This window comes from Nothobranchius furzeri, chromosome 9 (genome assembly GCF_043380555.1).
Source record: "Nothobranchius furzeri strain GRZ-AD chromosome 9, NfurGRZ-RIMD1, whole genome shotgun sequence".
NCBI classification, from domain to species: Eukaryota; Metazoa; Chordata; class Actinopteri; order Cyprinodontiformes; family Nothobranchiidae; genus Nothobranchius; species Nothobranchius furzeri.
The window spans coordinates 59,924,117-59,939,803 of NC_091749.1; the positions used below are offsets into that span (position 1 = coordinate 59,924,117).

At 37.9% G+C, this 15,687-nt stretch overlaps 1 protein-coding gene across 3 annotated transcripts in view; it reads right to left on the minus strand.

Moving 5' to 3' along the window:
- Positions 1–9,343, minus strand: part of tcf12 (transcription factor 12) — a 76,705-nt gene extending 67,362 nt beyond the window's left edge. For all 3 annotated transcript variants that reach the window (XM_054732097.2, XM_054732092.2, XM_054732091.2), the window contains exons 1-3: positions 9,186–9,343; positions 8,408–8,496; positions 7,620–7,692 (exon numbers count right to left, since the gene is read on the minus strand). In XM_054732097.2, the coding sequence (XP_054588072.1) occupies positions 7,620–7,692; positions 8,408–8,479 (145 nt within the window). In that variant the 5' untranslated portion in view covers positions 8,480–8,496; positions 9,186–9,343. The remainder of the gene's footprint in view (positions 1–7,619; positions 7,693–8,407; positions 8,497–9,185) is intronic.
- Positions 9,344–15,687: the final 6,344 nt, after the last annotated feature.

The following is a 15,687-nucleotide window of genomic DNA, read 5'->3' on the forward strand; positions in this document are numbered from 1 at the left end:
GTATCTGTATGGTTCACCTATTTTCTGTTTCAAATGGTAAAAGTAACATATCTAGGTATTGAACAAAAGACAAGCAAATACTAATTCTAGGACATTGCATTAAATAAAAAAATAAATCTTCAATAAGTTGGTATGAATCAGGGTGCGTTACCTCTATGTTCAATTCAGTTTTTTTATATAGCACCAAATCACGACAAGGGTCGTCTCAAGGCACTTCACAAAGTAAACATATCAATACAGCTAATTTCAATAACCCAATCAGTAAAAAGTTTCCTCTATGGAACACAGCAAATTGCATCGAGTCACTGACTAGTGTCAGTGTCATTACAGCAATCCTTTACAGTGTTCCTATAAATAAATTAAAATTCTACACTTAACGCTAGCTCAGACGTTCAGTGCAGTTGGATGCTAAAACAAGAACAGCCCCCATTGCGAGTAAAGATGGGTAAGTCCAAGCGATTTCTTGATATAGATAGGTCAGGCTTTTAAAATCCTAGCGTTTCAATAGCACTTTTAACAAGACACGCCAAGCCAGCAAATCAACATAAAATTACCACAATGGTGTGCCTTAAAAACGCACCATGCCAGCATGGCGATGCGCTTATTTTGCGGCATTCGTTCTGCCTCGCTTGGTAGTAATATTGCTGTAATTGCCAGTCTTATAAATGGCAATTGCGCCTTGGCGCAACAGAGGGAGGCGTCATGATCTCATTGAGAAGTTACTGCTGAGCTCCGGCTGGCAACGATATTGAAAATGAAAGTAAAAACGGCCGAAAGTTTCACTTTTGTAAACAGAATCAGCTGTGATGGTAATCTGGAGTAATGCAGTGCTCCTGGAGCTTCTCTCTGTTAGAGCTATTGGTCAGATCACCAGACTACAAGGGGACAGACACCTTTAGGAGCGGCTTGTTAAAAAAATGTAATAATTGCAGCTTAGATCGCCAAAAAAAAAGCAAGTTATGTTCATGATAAACTGAAGTGCAGAGACCGCCCCCATACCTCCTTTATGCCACCACTGTGTAATCTTTTGTAAAAATTGCGCAACATTATCGCCAGTCGGAGACATTGTTTTGTAAAAACGGCTCGAGTGTACTTTCTATCAGAAGCTAATGCATGAGATAGGTTCATGTTCAGCCTGCCTGAAAAACTCATAGTAACTGATTATAATCAGAAATCATTATTAAAAAACTAATTTTTACACCTATAACCCATGTCAAGAATTACCTTAATAATACAATATTATCCTCCCAATACAGCTGCCACGAGAAGGGATCCTTTTTTTCAATTTGTTTTATATTTACTTAAATTGTTCATGATCACATTGCTTTGTATGCTCTAAATGTGCAAATTCATGATTTGATGTAGGTCGGGCTAAGCAGCTGAGAAGAGAAACACAATAAAACCAAATCTTTAGATGAACAAAAACCTTCATCTCATATTTCAAAAGTCAAACAGAGAAACACAAAAATCAATAATGCCAAGCTACACCATCTGGCTTGTGTTGAAAAATATCATATCTGGTATTTACAATCTAGTTTATATTACATAGCCATTAACCGATATTTGAAGCCACGATTCTTCTTGCTGTTTAAAACAATATTGTGTTGTTGAAACAACAAAACCATGGCGGCAGAGTGAATAAGGCATTTACATTCCCACAGTTATTGATCATCTATCTTGTAATATAATTTTCCCAGTAAATTGCAAAACCATTTGCTTGTTTTCACCTTCAAATAAAGAAAATCAAATTAAAAAAATGTATGCTTAGAAAAAGACTGTGCAGAAAACAAAAGTTTTCGATATTAGTAAATAGTTTGACATTTTATGTATTGCACCAACACACGCATTCGTAAAGCCAGGTTAGACGTGCTAAGTTTGCAAAAGTGAACACTAATGCGTTACAAACCATCAGTTTGACAAGCTGAGGCTGAATTATCTGTCATTAGTAGCATTTTTAGGGTCTTTTTAACGCTGCGTCATTTTTAACCTTCCTGTTGGACGGCAAGTCTTTGTTTGAATTTTGAAGCTCTAATTATATACCTAACCAGAAACTCTGTGACATTTCTGTAACCAGAAATCACGCTCCAGTGAGCAGAGCTTTAGATCAGTTTCATCCTGACAAACACCACGCTTTGCTGTTTGAACACAGCAGATTCATTTCCTCTTCTTCGGTGGCTTCATGGAAAAACTACACAGGCTCACTTTGCCTCTCTTTTATCATGTTTGATGCTGTCTTTTACATCTACAGTGTAACAGATTTCAGGTCATTCAGTAAAAATTTGTGTAACACATTTTAGTCTAACTGAAACCTTTTATACTCGAAATTCTCAAAGTTCTTAAGTTTTGCCCATAGGTTGTCTTCTCATCTGATTACCATCTCCGGTAAGGACTTAAGGGACCCCTCCCTTTCACAGAGCACAGACTTCCTACACAACATTACTTATTGCAAACTTATTTACAGTAAGACTTTTGAAAAATAACAAAACACAAACTGGCAGGGGTGGTCTAAATGTAATTTAAAAGAGAAAACTGGCCCTACTTTTGGTATGACATTTCAAAGACACTCAAAATCCAACAATAAATTTCTATTGCACATACACACACACACACACACACACAATAGTGAGTATCGAACAATTCTCAACATGCAGTGGACAGAAAAATTCAAAAGGTCAGATGACCCATGTGTGATCAGACCAAACCGAAGTTTAAAGTGCTTCACAAGTTTTTGTAGAAATCTTGTTGTAAAATGTTGGGTGTTTCTCAATGTCAAGGCGCCAGGCCTTGCGGGGAGATGTCTCGTAAGGCCAGGCGCCTTGCTTACGAGGACACTGTCCTTCCTTGGTCAAAGAAAACGGTTAAATGGAACAGACTTACATCACGTGACCGCGGCTTCTGCGGCAGTCACGTAACGTCACATGACATGGGAGATAACGTTATATTTTATATGTATAAGTTTCAATATAAATATATAACAAGACTTTTACTTTTTTAATTGTGTATAGATTTGTTAAATTAAATATATAAGCGAGCTACAATAAAGTCTTCTAAATGAATAAATGGAAGTGACGCCACCAACATCGGTGGTTGCTCTGACGAATGTGGGAGTAGATGCCAAAACATGTCAGCAAAGGTAAAAACAAGCTCTTTTTGCTCTGTGTATAATGAAGAACCACAAAAAATACAATTGGCACTCATTTTATTCAGTTTCTACCATTGTCTGTTGTTGATTAAACTCGTTAACAAGCATATGTAGCATATAAACGAGTGACTTCATTGATCCCATTTAGAAAAAAATTCACATCTATGATCATTTTAACAAACCATGAACCTCATTATACAGTCAGTGTCAGCGGTTTCAGATAAATCTCACACTGAGCTTGACCCTAACCCTATTAGGTCAAATGGACTCAACATACCAATGACTTAAAACTCTTTGTTTTGTTATTTAATTGCTAAACTAATGTGTTAATTTCCCCCAAACCAAGGTTAGCCCTTTCCACAATGTTTTTTTTTTGTATTTATAGGAACAAGTTTAGACTGCAGGTAAATCTGATTTGTTTATCAAGTCATAATTTTTTGCAGCTGATCTCCAGGCTGTTTTGCATAAATCAAGGTAGCAGTGAAAACCTTTATAGTTAAGGTCAGCTGTGAAACGTTTCCTTTTTTGATCCATGTAACCAGCCCATACCAGCTAGTCACAACCAACCACTGCACCACCAAATGAAAATGATCCGTGTCACAATAGCCTCATCAGATTTGCATCATCAACACAGCTGGAGGGGAGAAATGATAACGCTCCGTTAGAGCCACTTTTCCGTTTTTTTCCCAATCCATCTTTCCCCAGCACACTTTTGAAGGGTCTTGCCTGTCCCACTCGGCTTCAATTACCTGGCAATGCCCAGCTGAGATGCAATAATCCAAACCCTCATTCCCTGCAATTTCCACACTTAGGCCTGCACACTCACTCGCCTTAAGTTCCCAACCACTTATATAGGTGCTTCTTCCTCCACCTTGAAGATCTGAGAGACATGAGCTCTAACTGTGGCCTGAAAGGATGGGGAGGTGGGTTTAAGCATCACAGGCCTTCAGTGGAGGAATATTTAAATCAAAATATATGCAGATGCAATCTAATTTTAGCTTAGTGACATTATAAGCTGCAAATGAAAAGTTGTGTAGGAGCGAATTTATTAAAAGTGAAATATTTGAAATATGCTAAAAATAAAGCCACACTCTGTACAATTTAGTTTAATCCATAAAATGTGCCAGAAAACTTAGGAAGTCCCCTATATGCCCTGTGAGACACAGGTACATTTTTGTGTCTTTACTCACCAACTCAGCTTCCCTTAAAAATGTAAACAAATATGCTATTTGATGCAATTAATACAATAGAAAATAGATAAAGTAAAAACCAAGACAAGTCAAGGGATATAAAAGAGCTGATAGAAATGTCAGGCTCTGCAGAAGAAAACAACATCCATCAATGTCTCAGTGGTCCCCAGCTACAGCGTGTTGTTGCTCCCCACTTTGTCCCAGAGAATCGTGGATAAGTTAAGAAAAATGTTACATTGCAAAATAGGAAGAAATACTTTTAATATTAACGGCACATTTGAATAAATAAATACAGAGAGAAAAGGAGATTGACAGAGCGTGAAGGATCCTAGTGACCTTCAAGCATTAAAATCTGTTGACCTACTGGGATCAATACAGTCACGTGGGACTGGGAGGTCCTGGAATAACCAGTATCACTCAATTTAGTCTGCCACTGAATCCAGAAAAATAAAACACATCAGGAAGGAAGGGATTTTTCAACTCTAGTGAGAAAGTGCTCTCTGGACAAAAGCTCATCTTATGATGATGGGAAGAGAGTGGACATGGACCAAAGACAAACTGCTCTGATTACAGTTTAAAAAGATGTAAAATCAACACCTGTGATGGTAGAGAGAGAAACCATTGTCCAGAATGAAGGAGATGAATATTATGATCAAAGACGACAGCGTGTGTAAAGGTAAATGCGTGTCTGATTGGTCCACCTACAGTCTAGGGCTGGGCAATAAATCGACACATATCGTTATAAAAAGTTTTGACTCCAACTGATATAATTTATCCCGTGTCAATAAACTTCATAAGAGAAATGCTAAATGATGTTTCAGGGACTAGAAGTGAGCCACATCAGAGATGAGCTTCAAACGGCAGGGTTTGGAGTCTTATTTCCTGATATTTGGACATCTTGCCTCTGAGTGGATTACAGCAACACGACTCTATCACTGACTCTGTTTGCTTTGCAACGTTGATGCTTTATCTCCACACATAACACGACAAGCCTGGAGGATCTTCTGACGTGTGGTAGAGTTGCTAATGCTAACAGTTTGCTTTTACTAGCCGAGACATTCTCTGCTGTTTCCTGGATGCTAAAGCAACAACAGCCTTCCTTGTCGTGAGTCAAGATGGGTGAGTCCACGAATGTTAAGTGACAGTGTGACGTAGATCTGTCAGGATATTTCAAATCCTAGAGTTTCACCATCTATTTTCTATCAGAAACTAACGCAGGAGATAGGTGTAGGAGACTATTTTCATCTTCAGCCTGCATGAAAAACTCAGAGCAATGGATTATAATCAGAAACAACTCTCTCGCATTGTTAAATTAGGCAGCAAAATTACAGGTTCATCTCAGATCCCACTTTCTGTTCTTCACGAGCGAGCAGTGCACAGGAAGGCTACCCTGATCAGTGCAGACTCAACCCGTCCATTGAACCCAAATTTTCAGTTACTTCCATCAGGAAGGAGGTACAGAGTTCCATTGGCCAAGAAAGGTGCCTATAAGAAATCATTTGTTCCCACCGCAATTACAATTTTGAATTCTTAAAGTTTTATTTTTTTTTTTACGATGATAACATTTTAATACCTTTTAATTGTCTTTTATATATTTGTGTGAATGCGATATGGATTGTATTGTAAGGTGAGCCATGTCAAAGGCGAATTTCTGCCTCAATTCGAGGTGGACAATAAAGTTTATCTATCTATCTATCTAAATAAATAAATCATTAAAAATGGTTTTTCAGTGATCCACATCTCTAAAAAGATTTTAGAGGGAACTTAAAAAAATTTTTGAGAAACTTTTTTTTATTCTAAATGATTTACAATTAATTATTATTGCACAAAAAACAATTATTCATTTTTTATTCAAGTTTTTAAAATATAGCAAATGAGCTCTGTAATTAAGTCAAAATTCTTCTGATGTGATGAGTGCTTTTTTTTCCAACAACTGGATTAAACCACAGTAATACAGTTATGGCCTCCATGAGATCATACACACTAAGTTTTAACAGTATCTGATGCAGACTAGTTAAAAAAACTGCATGTTGTTCTGAAATCAACGAACCTTAAAGAATTACATGCTCCATGATCCATCACCAGCACGCTTTAGATGCAACTGGTTAGAGAAGATGTTCCATCAAAAGAAATATGCATTTAAATCCTTTATTTTTCTCAACCCTTATTTATTAGAAAAATTAAACAGGATCTTTACAGTTTGAGGACAGTGTATGTAGTTATATTTTATTAATAAATGTATTTAAAAAATTATATTATTTTGTATTCAATCAGAGAGAAAACAAACTGGAAGTATTTGTAATAAATAAAGATCTTGGTGGTGTTACCATTTAAAAAGCAGTGAAAAATGCAGCTTCTTTGTGATTTGTTTTACTGAAAAGTGCACACACACAGCATCCGTGAGTGATTAGGTATCATAAAAGTCATCCTCACAGCTCCACAGTTCATGTGTGACAGCTCTGTTCTTGTTTCTTTGTCATTTCTATGCAATGTGTGTCTTTCGTTTCACAGATAACTGACTACAATGAGGCTTTGTGAATGCACACAAGACACGCTTTCAGAAAACATAATGCTTGATTGTTGACTTTCTCTAGTGGCACATCAGACAATAGATGTGCTTCAGATTAATGTCCTGTAGCGTTTATTTCTAGAGGAAGCGATCCAGGAGCAGGGAGTCTGAACTCTTGTTATTGCAACTAAACTACCCACAAAAGACGCTAAGATGATTACAATTCCAATTCAAAAGCAGCTCCAACACTCAGAATTAGACACATTTTTCTTACACATCCCAGCAAATCCTTGATAATAACCGCCTCTGTGAACAATTCCTGCACCTGACAACACCTGGTCATTACCTAAATACTCCTGATTTATGCATTATTTATTTATCTGACACCAATGCGTGGAATGATTAACATTCACAGCACTACACCATGATGGTAAACAAATCAATAAAATATTTACACATGTCTAAGGTCTAAACTGTGCTTTGTTCCAACATCTCTACTGCAGCGCCGCGCTACAATTCCAGGTGGAGAGCTCAGGTTTCGAGCACCAGATGTGAGGAGCAAACACAGCCATTACAGAGGAGGAAGAGGAATTGCATCCAAGAATGAACGCCAAGACACTTTCCCTTGGATTTCTAAACAACCCCACAAATAATGCAAACAAAGATAGACAAGGGCCAACAACCGGTTTTGTGTGCAGACTTTATAGTCAAATAAGGCGGGATAAACAGAAACCACGGAGTGGGGAGGGAAAAATAGGTTTAAGGGATCAGAACTTACCAGATGCACTGAACTGACTGCTTCCAAGTGTGGTAGGCCTGTTTTTCCCTCCACCTACAGGTGGAGAGAACATCTGAAAGCAAAGACAGATGCACAATTAAAGAAAGGCCCATGCAAAAGCAGCTGTTGGGAGTTAAAGTGCAGATTATGATTTGTTAAACTCATTTATAAAGTCTGGATCCTCCTATTGCACTCATTTCCCAAATTGTCATTTTGCATAATTCATAGAATTGTTTTTCTTTACCCATCTGAAAACAGCTGGAGAACGAAAAAGAATTAACACTTTTATGTGTCCAAATTATATTGTTCCACTCATCTCCTGAGATGTAATTTAAAAGTACCTGATGGGGGAATTAGTACAATCAACATTTAATATTAAGGCTGTTTTTACTGATGACACTGTTTTTGATTCAACTGCAAACCTGAAATCGATTAAATTAGGGAATGCTTTACATGTCAAGAAAAAGGGGAAACCCAAAATTTAGGGGTGAGTTTTTAGATTTGCACCAAAAATGCATGGCTTGGCGCAGAAGATGCAAAAAAAGATGCATGCATTCACTAGCAAACTCAGGTTATGGAACTGTGAAGTGCAAAGGGGAGTTCTGTTTATATTTAATTATCATTCAACTAAGAGTTTGTGAGCTTTTTGAAGTTAAAACCCCATTTTCAAAACTTTAAGATGTTTTTTTCTTCACAATGCTGCCTATTTGGATCCTTCCACCTCTAAAGCTTACAGAGCTGACTGACACCAACAGGTAAAAGCAAGAAATAAAAGCAGTAAATCCTACCGCGCTGAAATCCAGCAGGTCACTTAATTCCTTGTCTGTTCCGAGAGCGGCAGTCCGCTGCTGAGGATTCATTCTGGCGATCTAGAAACCTGCGGAGAAAACAGTCCATCAGTTCACATCTCTGCAGCTTTATCTACCAGCGGGGACTAGCTCCACGGGAGGGATTTGTTATGGATGCAGAATAAAGACCATCACCATGAAGTAAAGTTGACTCCAACATCGCATCACGCAGAGACACGCATGGTTCTTTCATGTTACAACTGATCAGATGATGCGGACATTTATCTTACACGCACTGGGTTAATTGTTTTCTTTATGTGTGTAATAAAGCGTACAGAAGGAGCGCTTTAAGTGGATGGGTGTCTAAAGACAGCCGGGAGCTGCAGCTTCGCGTTAGTGCAGCAACAATATCACTCTGTAATGACACCGCGTGCTAGTAATAGTCAAACATTGAAACAAGTCACAGATCAGACTGTCATCCAACGTGTTAATGTCAGTGATTTATAGAGCGTATTTCCACGGCGGTTCGCTGTTAGCTACAGAGCTAGCCGGCTAACACTAGCTGCAGTTATGGGTCGAAAATAGCAGCAGTCCCTCACTACTGTGTCCGAAGACAGCGCTACGATGAAGACAGCGAAATACTTTAAAATTACAGATACAGACACTGTTAGTGACAGTCGCATGCTCCAGAAAACAAAACGCAATGATGGTCTATCTCTCAACTCCCAACTTCTTTCACGGGTCCGAAGCTTCTGGCAAACTCCTCCTCATATTTTACCTGTTTTCCGATTCAAATTCCGACTAGGGTGATCTGGTGAAGATCCGCCTTCTGTTAACGCGCCTCAAAAAAGCGAAACGTGGGCTTAAAACCGCAATACGAGTGGAAATATCCTCTATATATCAGTTACGAGTTTCCCTTAGGCAGACATTTTTGCTTTGCAAAAGCCTCAGCACGACGATGACAGCGGTTATTGTATCCCTCCGCCACACAGAGGGAGATGCTGCGGGAGTCGCTCTGATGAGCGCGAGCCTCATCTCCGCGTATCCCTGAGCGCGCTGCTGATGGCTTTTTGCGCTCTACTGCTAAATTATCTAAAGAAAACGGGAGAAATATCAGAAATCAGCTTTACAGTTTGGGTAACTTTCACTTCTTCATCTTTAAACCACCAACCACTCAAAATCTAAACGAGTATTGAGTGTTTTTTAAATTTATTTTTGGGTGAAATTTTGGTCAAATTTAGTAAGAATGATGTATTTTTTTCACATTGCACTTAATTTGTGCAAATAACCACAATTTCCCTAAAACTGTCTAATGCCCTAATCTTTGCCATCTCAATTAAAAGCAAGACTTGTAGATATTTCAATAGTAAATTATCTTTAGCTTAGTGTTTAAAATTACAGTAAATCTTATTGTTTTGGATTTTGAAAAACGACTTTAGCTGTAATTAAAATGTGCAATAACTTTTCTTCTACTACTACTACTATTCATATAAATGGTATTTCATAACATTGATATTCCTCGCATAAATAACAGTATATTACATGTTCATTTAACTTATAATCAGTTTAATATTTTATTTTGTATAATTTTATGGTAAAGTTGCACCTAGTTAAGGGTTAAAATTAAACTAACTCCTTTTTCACAGCTGTAAATATTTGCAAACATGTTCTGTTCACAACATATTTTTTTCAAGGTTGACTTAGTTGTAACAAGACTATGATGTAATAAAATGTCACTGGCATATAAAAAAGTCTGATATGTTATTTTAATTCCCAGCATCCTCTGAATTCATTATGGAGAAAAAAATATGTTAAATCTATATAATAAAAAGGAATGTTTGAATAAAGAAGTTATAGATTTTATTACTTGTCACTGATATTTCCCTAATGTTATGTTATTAATTAAGATTATTATAATTAATACATTATTATAGCCATTATTACCTTAAATTAATAAATTATGCAAAAATCACTTAGGGGGGTTTCTTGGTGGAGTAAAAAGTTAGTGTTCTATAGATTTTTTTTCTCAGCATGAGCAAATATTAAAAAAAAACTTTTTCTGCGTATCAGAACATGTTCACACTTAATAAATAACTTATTATTGGTCAGTATGAAAAAGATCGTAATATACTTCACAGTGAAATTAATTAAATGCATAGCACGTCTTTTTATTTACACATTTTTCAAAATCCACGTGAAATGTGAATTGTTGTCATGAATTTATTCAGGAAACAGACATCATCCAAAAAAGTCAGAGAAACCTTTGAGAAAGAAAATTCATCATAAAAGTCAGATATGACAAATATATGAAGAGGTGCGTTCACCCTAACCCTAACCGATGTCACAAGATTTATTTCTATCCAGTGTTGTATTAATGTTTCACCAAGATCTTGCATTGATGATGGTGGAGTCCGACCGCTGCACAAAGTCTTCTCCAGCACATCCCAAAGATTCTCAATGGGGTTGAGGTCTGGACTCTGTGGTGGCCAATCCATGTGTGAAAATGATGTCTCATGCTCCCTGAACCACTCTTCAACTATTTGAACACGATGAATCCTGGCATTGTCATCTTGGAATAGGAAAGATGGAATAACCTGGTTATTCAGTATATTCATAGTCAGCTGACCTCATCCTTGGAGCACATCCTGTTGCTGAATCTAGACCTGACCAACTGCAGCAACCCCAGATCATAACACTGCCCCCACAGGCATGTAGGCACTAGGCATGATGGGTGCATCACTTCATCTGCCTCTCTTCTTACCCTGATGCACTATCACTCTGGAACAGGGTCCTGCTGGACTCACCAGACCATTTTTTAATAATGTGTTGGACAGTCGTTTCTTCAATCTCCTTAGATATTTTCTCTGCTAGATGCATGCCAACGATCTGACCCTTCTCAAACAGACAAGCATCTTTTCCACGACCACCAGATGTGTCTTTCCACATGGTTGTTTAAGAAATGAGAAGCGACTCGTTGCACCTGTTGGGATTATATAGCTTGTTTCCAATTATTCTTCAATAGAAGGCTCACACCTATTTGCTTAGTTAAATTCAGGTGGCAACTTTTTTTTTTTTTGGGCTGGGTAGTGTATCAGCTGAAGGTCATCTCAGACATAGAAAGAGAAATAGAGATAGAAAGGCACAGGGAAATGAAAATGTTAAAGTTATTATACAAAAGGATTTCTATCCCAGAAAAAGCAACAAACAAAAAAGACATTATTTTAATGTGTTCACTTGTTTAAATAGAGATGATGAAGCACCACAGCAGCTTTCTAACAGCGCACCAGCTTTGCTGAATCAGAACAGCATCTATATATAGAATGGAATGTTCCATATGAACTTAATAGGACTTTAGAAACAGGTCCATAGACAAAACACATCCATACTGTTTTAGTTTTTGGCCAATAGTTAATCGTGAAAGTACCAACATGGAGTTTTTGGCAACATTTAGCATTTCTCTGCTCAAATGCAGTCACATAATATTTTTGTGATGTTGTTCATTTGTAGCCAACAACAACTTAAAAGGGCTTTTGTTCTCCGCTCTATAACTGGATAATTGGCCGTTTCTGCGGAAATCTCGTTCATTCCAGTGAATCTGAATGAAGACACATGTAGCTCCAGGCTGCAACATTTATTGCTGTTCAGCTCGAAACTCCAATTAGGAGAGCATCCTTTTTTGTTTCACTCAAGGAAACGAGACATGAACTAATAATGAATCCAATAGGTGGCAATCATTGTTTAGCTTTTAGGAAATAACATTGATTTTGGAGTTGAATCATATTATAAGTAATGATTTTGTCTAATTTTGTCCTGAGAAAAGCTCACTCGCATAGTCCCAAACTTCAGATGAAGTAGTAATCAGCAGGTAACAAAAACTCTCTATCACAACCCTTTTCTTGCTGAGCTTGATCCAGTTTTCAACATTCAAGTTTAAATGGTGTTTATTAATTATTATGAACCACCAATAATGGAAAATGCTGATTCTGTTTGACAGATTGAGTTTTCACGAGAGGACAGTTGGGTGTGGGTGTTCAGCTGCATGAAGTTAGAAAACAGGGAAAGTTGTAACTGAGACGTGTTTGAAACTAAGCAGATCATTAAGGTGCGGAGGAGTTGTGGGTGGTGGGTTACCTTGGCAGTGATGACCCTTTGACCCTCATCTTTAATACTCACAAGGGCCAACATAAAACCTGGTTTACCTGTGATTGTCTATGGAAGTTTGATTAATTTCTTATCGTTAAACTTTACATGTAAATTTGAAGCAAAGAGAAAGCCATACACACATGAAGCAGAGCGAGATCTTATGAAACCCATTAGTAGACCTTGTGGGACACCACTTGGGTGTTATTGTGTCACCGGAGATTGCCTCTCCCATAAAATCCAAATATTTTTGAATAAATGAGGCTTGTCCCTCTTACAGCTTCACTAAACATACTCCCTGAACCACCCACACATTTGGCTCAGTCTTCACCTAAAAGTGGGAACAAAGAACCAATTTTAGACATGAGTCTAGACCTAGGAAATGTTTCCTTTTGGAGTAATTTTCACTAAATAGGGTGAAAATGGGCTAGAACCCTTTGTAGACATGGACTACAGAATATTCTTTAAATTACATTAATCCTAAATCATAATTAGTGATTTAAAGGACTATGCTGTTATCACATTGTGACTCAATATTTGTAGAATTGACAGAGTTTTGAAATTTCAATGGTTAATTATCAGTGTTGGATGAATGTCCAGCAAATGAGTGATAATGATTCTTGTGTTTGCTAATGTAATCAGCTGTGGTGGCTATCTTTAATCACAAAGGAAATTAAAGTTCAGAAACTCTGACTTTAGACAAAAGGAAATGCTGATTTCTGTTGTTGTTGAAAGAGCAATGAATTAAAGAACACAACTGCCAGAAAATAAATATTTTCATCTTTTGTGCATTAATGTGAATTATAGCGATGATGATGTTCATATTGGACTTTCTCCGGATCTTATTGGAAATAAATAGGGAAAGGACATAACAAAACAGCATGTATACTACATGTATGTTCAATGACTAAATAAAATCCTGTGCACAGTTGATGAACAGTAAAAGCAAATAAAAACATAAAATTCTTTTCATGTGCAGTGCTGAAGTTTGCATAATTGAGCAAATTAGGAATCAAATTTAAAACATTGATTTACAGACTCTCGTTTAAATCAAAATGTCAAGAAAGGGAAAATTAACATTTATTTTTCTGTTTGAGTTGAACAGAAGCTCCTTTGCACAGATGGATTATTCCAGACTGCCACCTGTTGGACAAACTCAGATTTCATCAGCTGTACCTCAGAGAAACACCGCACATCAGCAGATCAGACAAGTTTACAAGTGATTGTTCTATGAAATTACAGCTAACAATACAGACGTTGTATTAAAATGACACACCATTCTGTTTTTTCAGCCAATAGGAAACCTAAATTTTGTGAGTCTGGTCAGAATGCATAAGCACAGCATGCTGGGATTAAAAACACACTCCAACTGAAACAGCAGCAATGTTTAAAATAACATTTCAGGGTGAGACTAAAATGCAAACTCTTGCAGAAAGCGAATGGTTGAAATTAAAACTGCAAATTCTGAGCTTTTCAGATTTTTATTTAGTCTTCAATTTACATAGGCTTCAGGATCACAGGATGCTCCTTTTTCATAAGACACCACCTGAACTATATCTCCTAGTTTCTGCTGGAAGTGTGTCTCCAATAAATGAAACAAGGCTTTTCAATAAAGATGTTTCCTCACGCTTTAAAACACTTCCTTCAGAGCCACTTAACTGGTTGTTTAATTGATCTTTCTAGCTGATGAGTCAGTTTTATTTGGATTTCTGCATGTTAGAATTAAAAAGTAACTCCATGGTTCTCAACACTGGGCTCAGTATTAGTGTGGGTAACAAAACAATTGATTTAGGGCTTGAAGATTATTTCAAAACAGTCAAAAAGATCATTCCGAACTCAAAAGAAAATTTGCATTACAACTGATGTTAACCCTCTCAGGCTCAAAACAAGTTTTGATAAAAGGATGAACAACTTAGTCCTTCAGAGGTACTTCTGAGTTAAAAAATGCTCATGAAATACGTATGTGGAGTAACCAGGTAGGTAAGTTTTAACGTTGCAAATCTGCAATGCCTGCCTCCAGAGGCAGAGGGTTAAAGATATTAGCAAAAAATGCGTATAAGCTGTAAAATTGTGGCTTTTGTGTTTTTATACGCACAGTGAACCAGCAATATTTGGGGTCACAAGTCTTCACAACTGCTCTTTTGTGGATGTTCTGGTTAAATGAGCTGAAATAAAAGTAAAAATCACAAAAAAACTGCAAATAAAATTGGGACTTACAGTATGTGACAGAGAAGTGTTTAAATAATGGAAAACATTCTAGGATAATCAGCTAAAGTGGAAAAGTTGAAACAACACACATAGGCATTTCAGAATGGCGCTTTCAGGACAAAATGACAAATTCCAGATTGCTGCCGATCACCAAGCTGGACACCAAGCTGTAAACATGGATGACAATCAGAGAGTGTGTATTGAACATGAAGCACATTATTTATTTTAATCGCATCAAAGTAACTTTTCTACAGAACTTTTATGACTAAATTTAATTGTCGAGTTAAATTTGACTACAAAACAAACTTTTTCTTGTGATCAGTTTGGTTGACCCGGACACCTATCGGAATTTTATTTGGGACTGTGTGCGCTTTAAGGACATGGACGGTTTGGACATTGATTTAGTTTCTTTTATGGTGCTCTGCCTAAAGGGTAGAGCCCTGCAATGGGCTGCCCGCTATCTCGAGCTTTACCCCATAGAGGAGATTAATTTTTGGTTTTTCACCAAGGCTCTGCAAGACGCCTTCTGCAACCCACAACCACCCTCTTCACTCACCTCCACACCTTCATCTGGCCCAGGCAGCACTATTGACATTTCTCCGGTGGACTGCCATCTGTCAGCTCCCTCCGTTTTATTAGGCGCCCTCTCTGCATCTCTGAGGGGCCTAACCTCCACCCGGTCCGGACAGCGCTGCCTCCTCGTCCCTGGTAGGCTGTTCTTCACCCTTGTCCTCTGCTTCAGCCGGCGCCATCGTGGCACCTCTGATGGGCCGTACTTGTCGACGTCGCAACTGTCGCCAGCTCCACCTACCATCACCGCCAGCTCAGTCCGAGCTCCACCTACCATCACCTCCAGCTCAGTCCGAGCTCCAGCCCGTCCGAGAGGCCCCGTTCCAGCCGGTCCTAGAGGCCCTGCCTGCGGTATCTCCAAC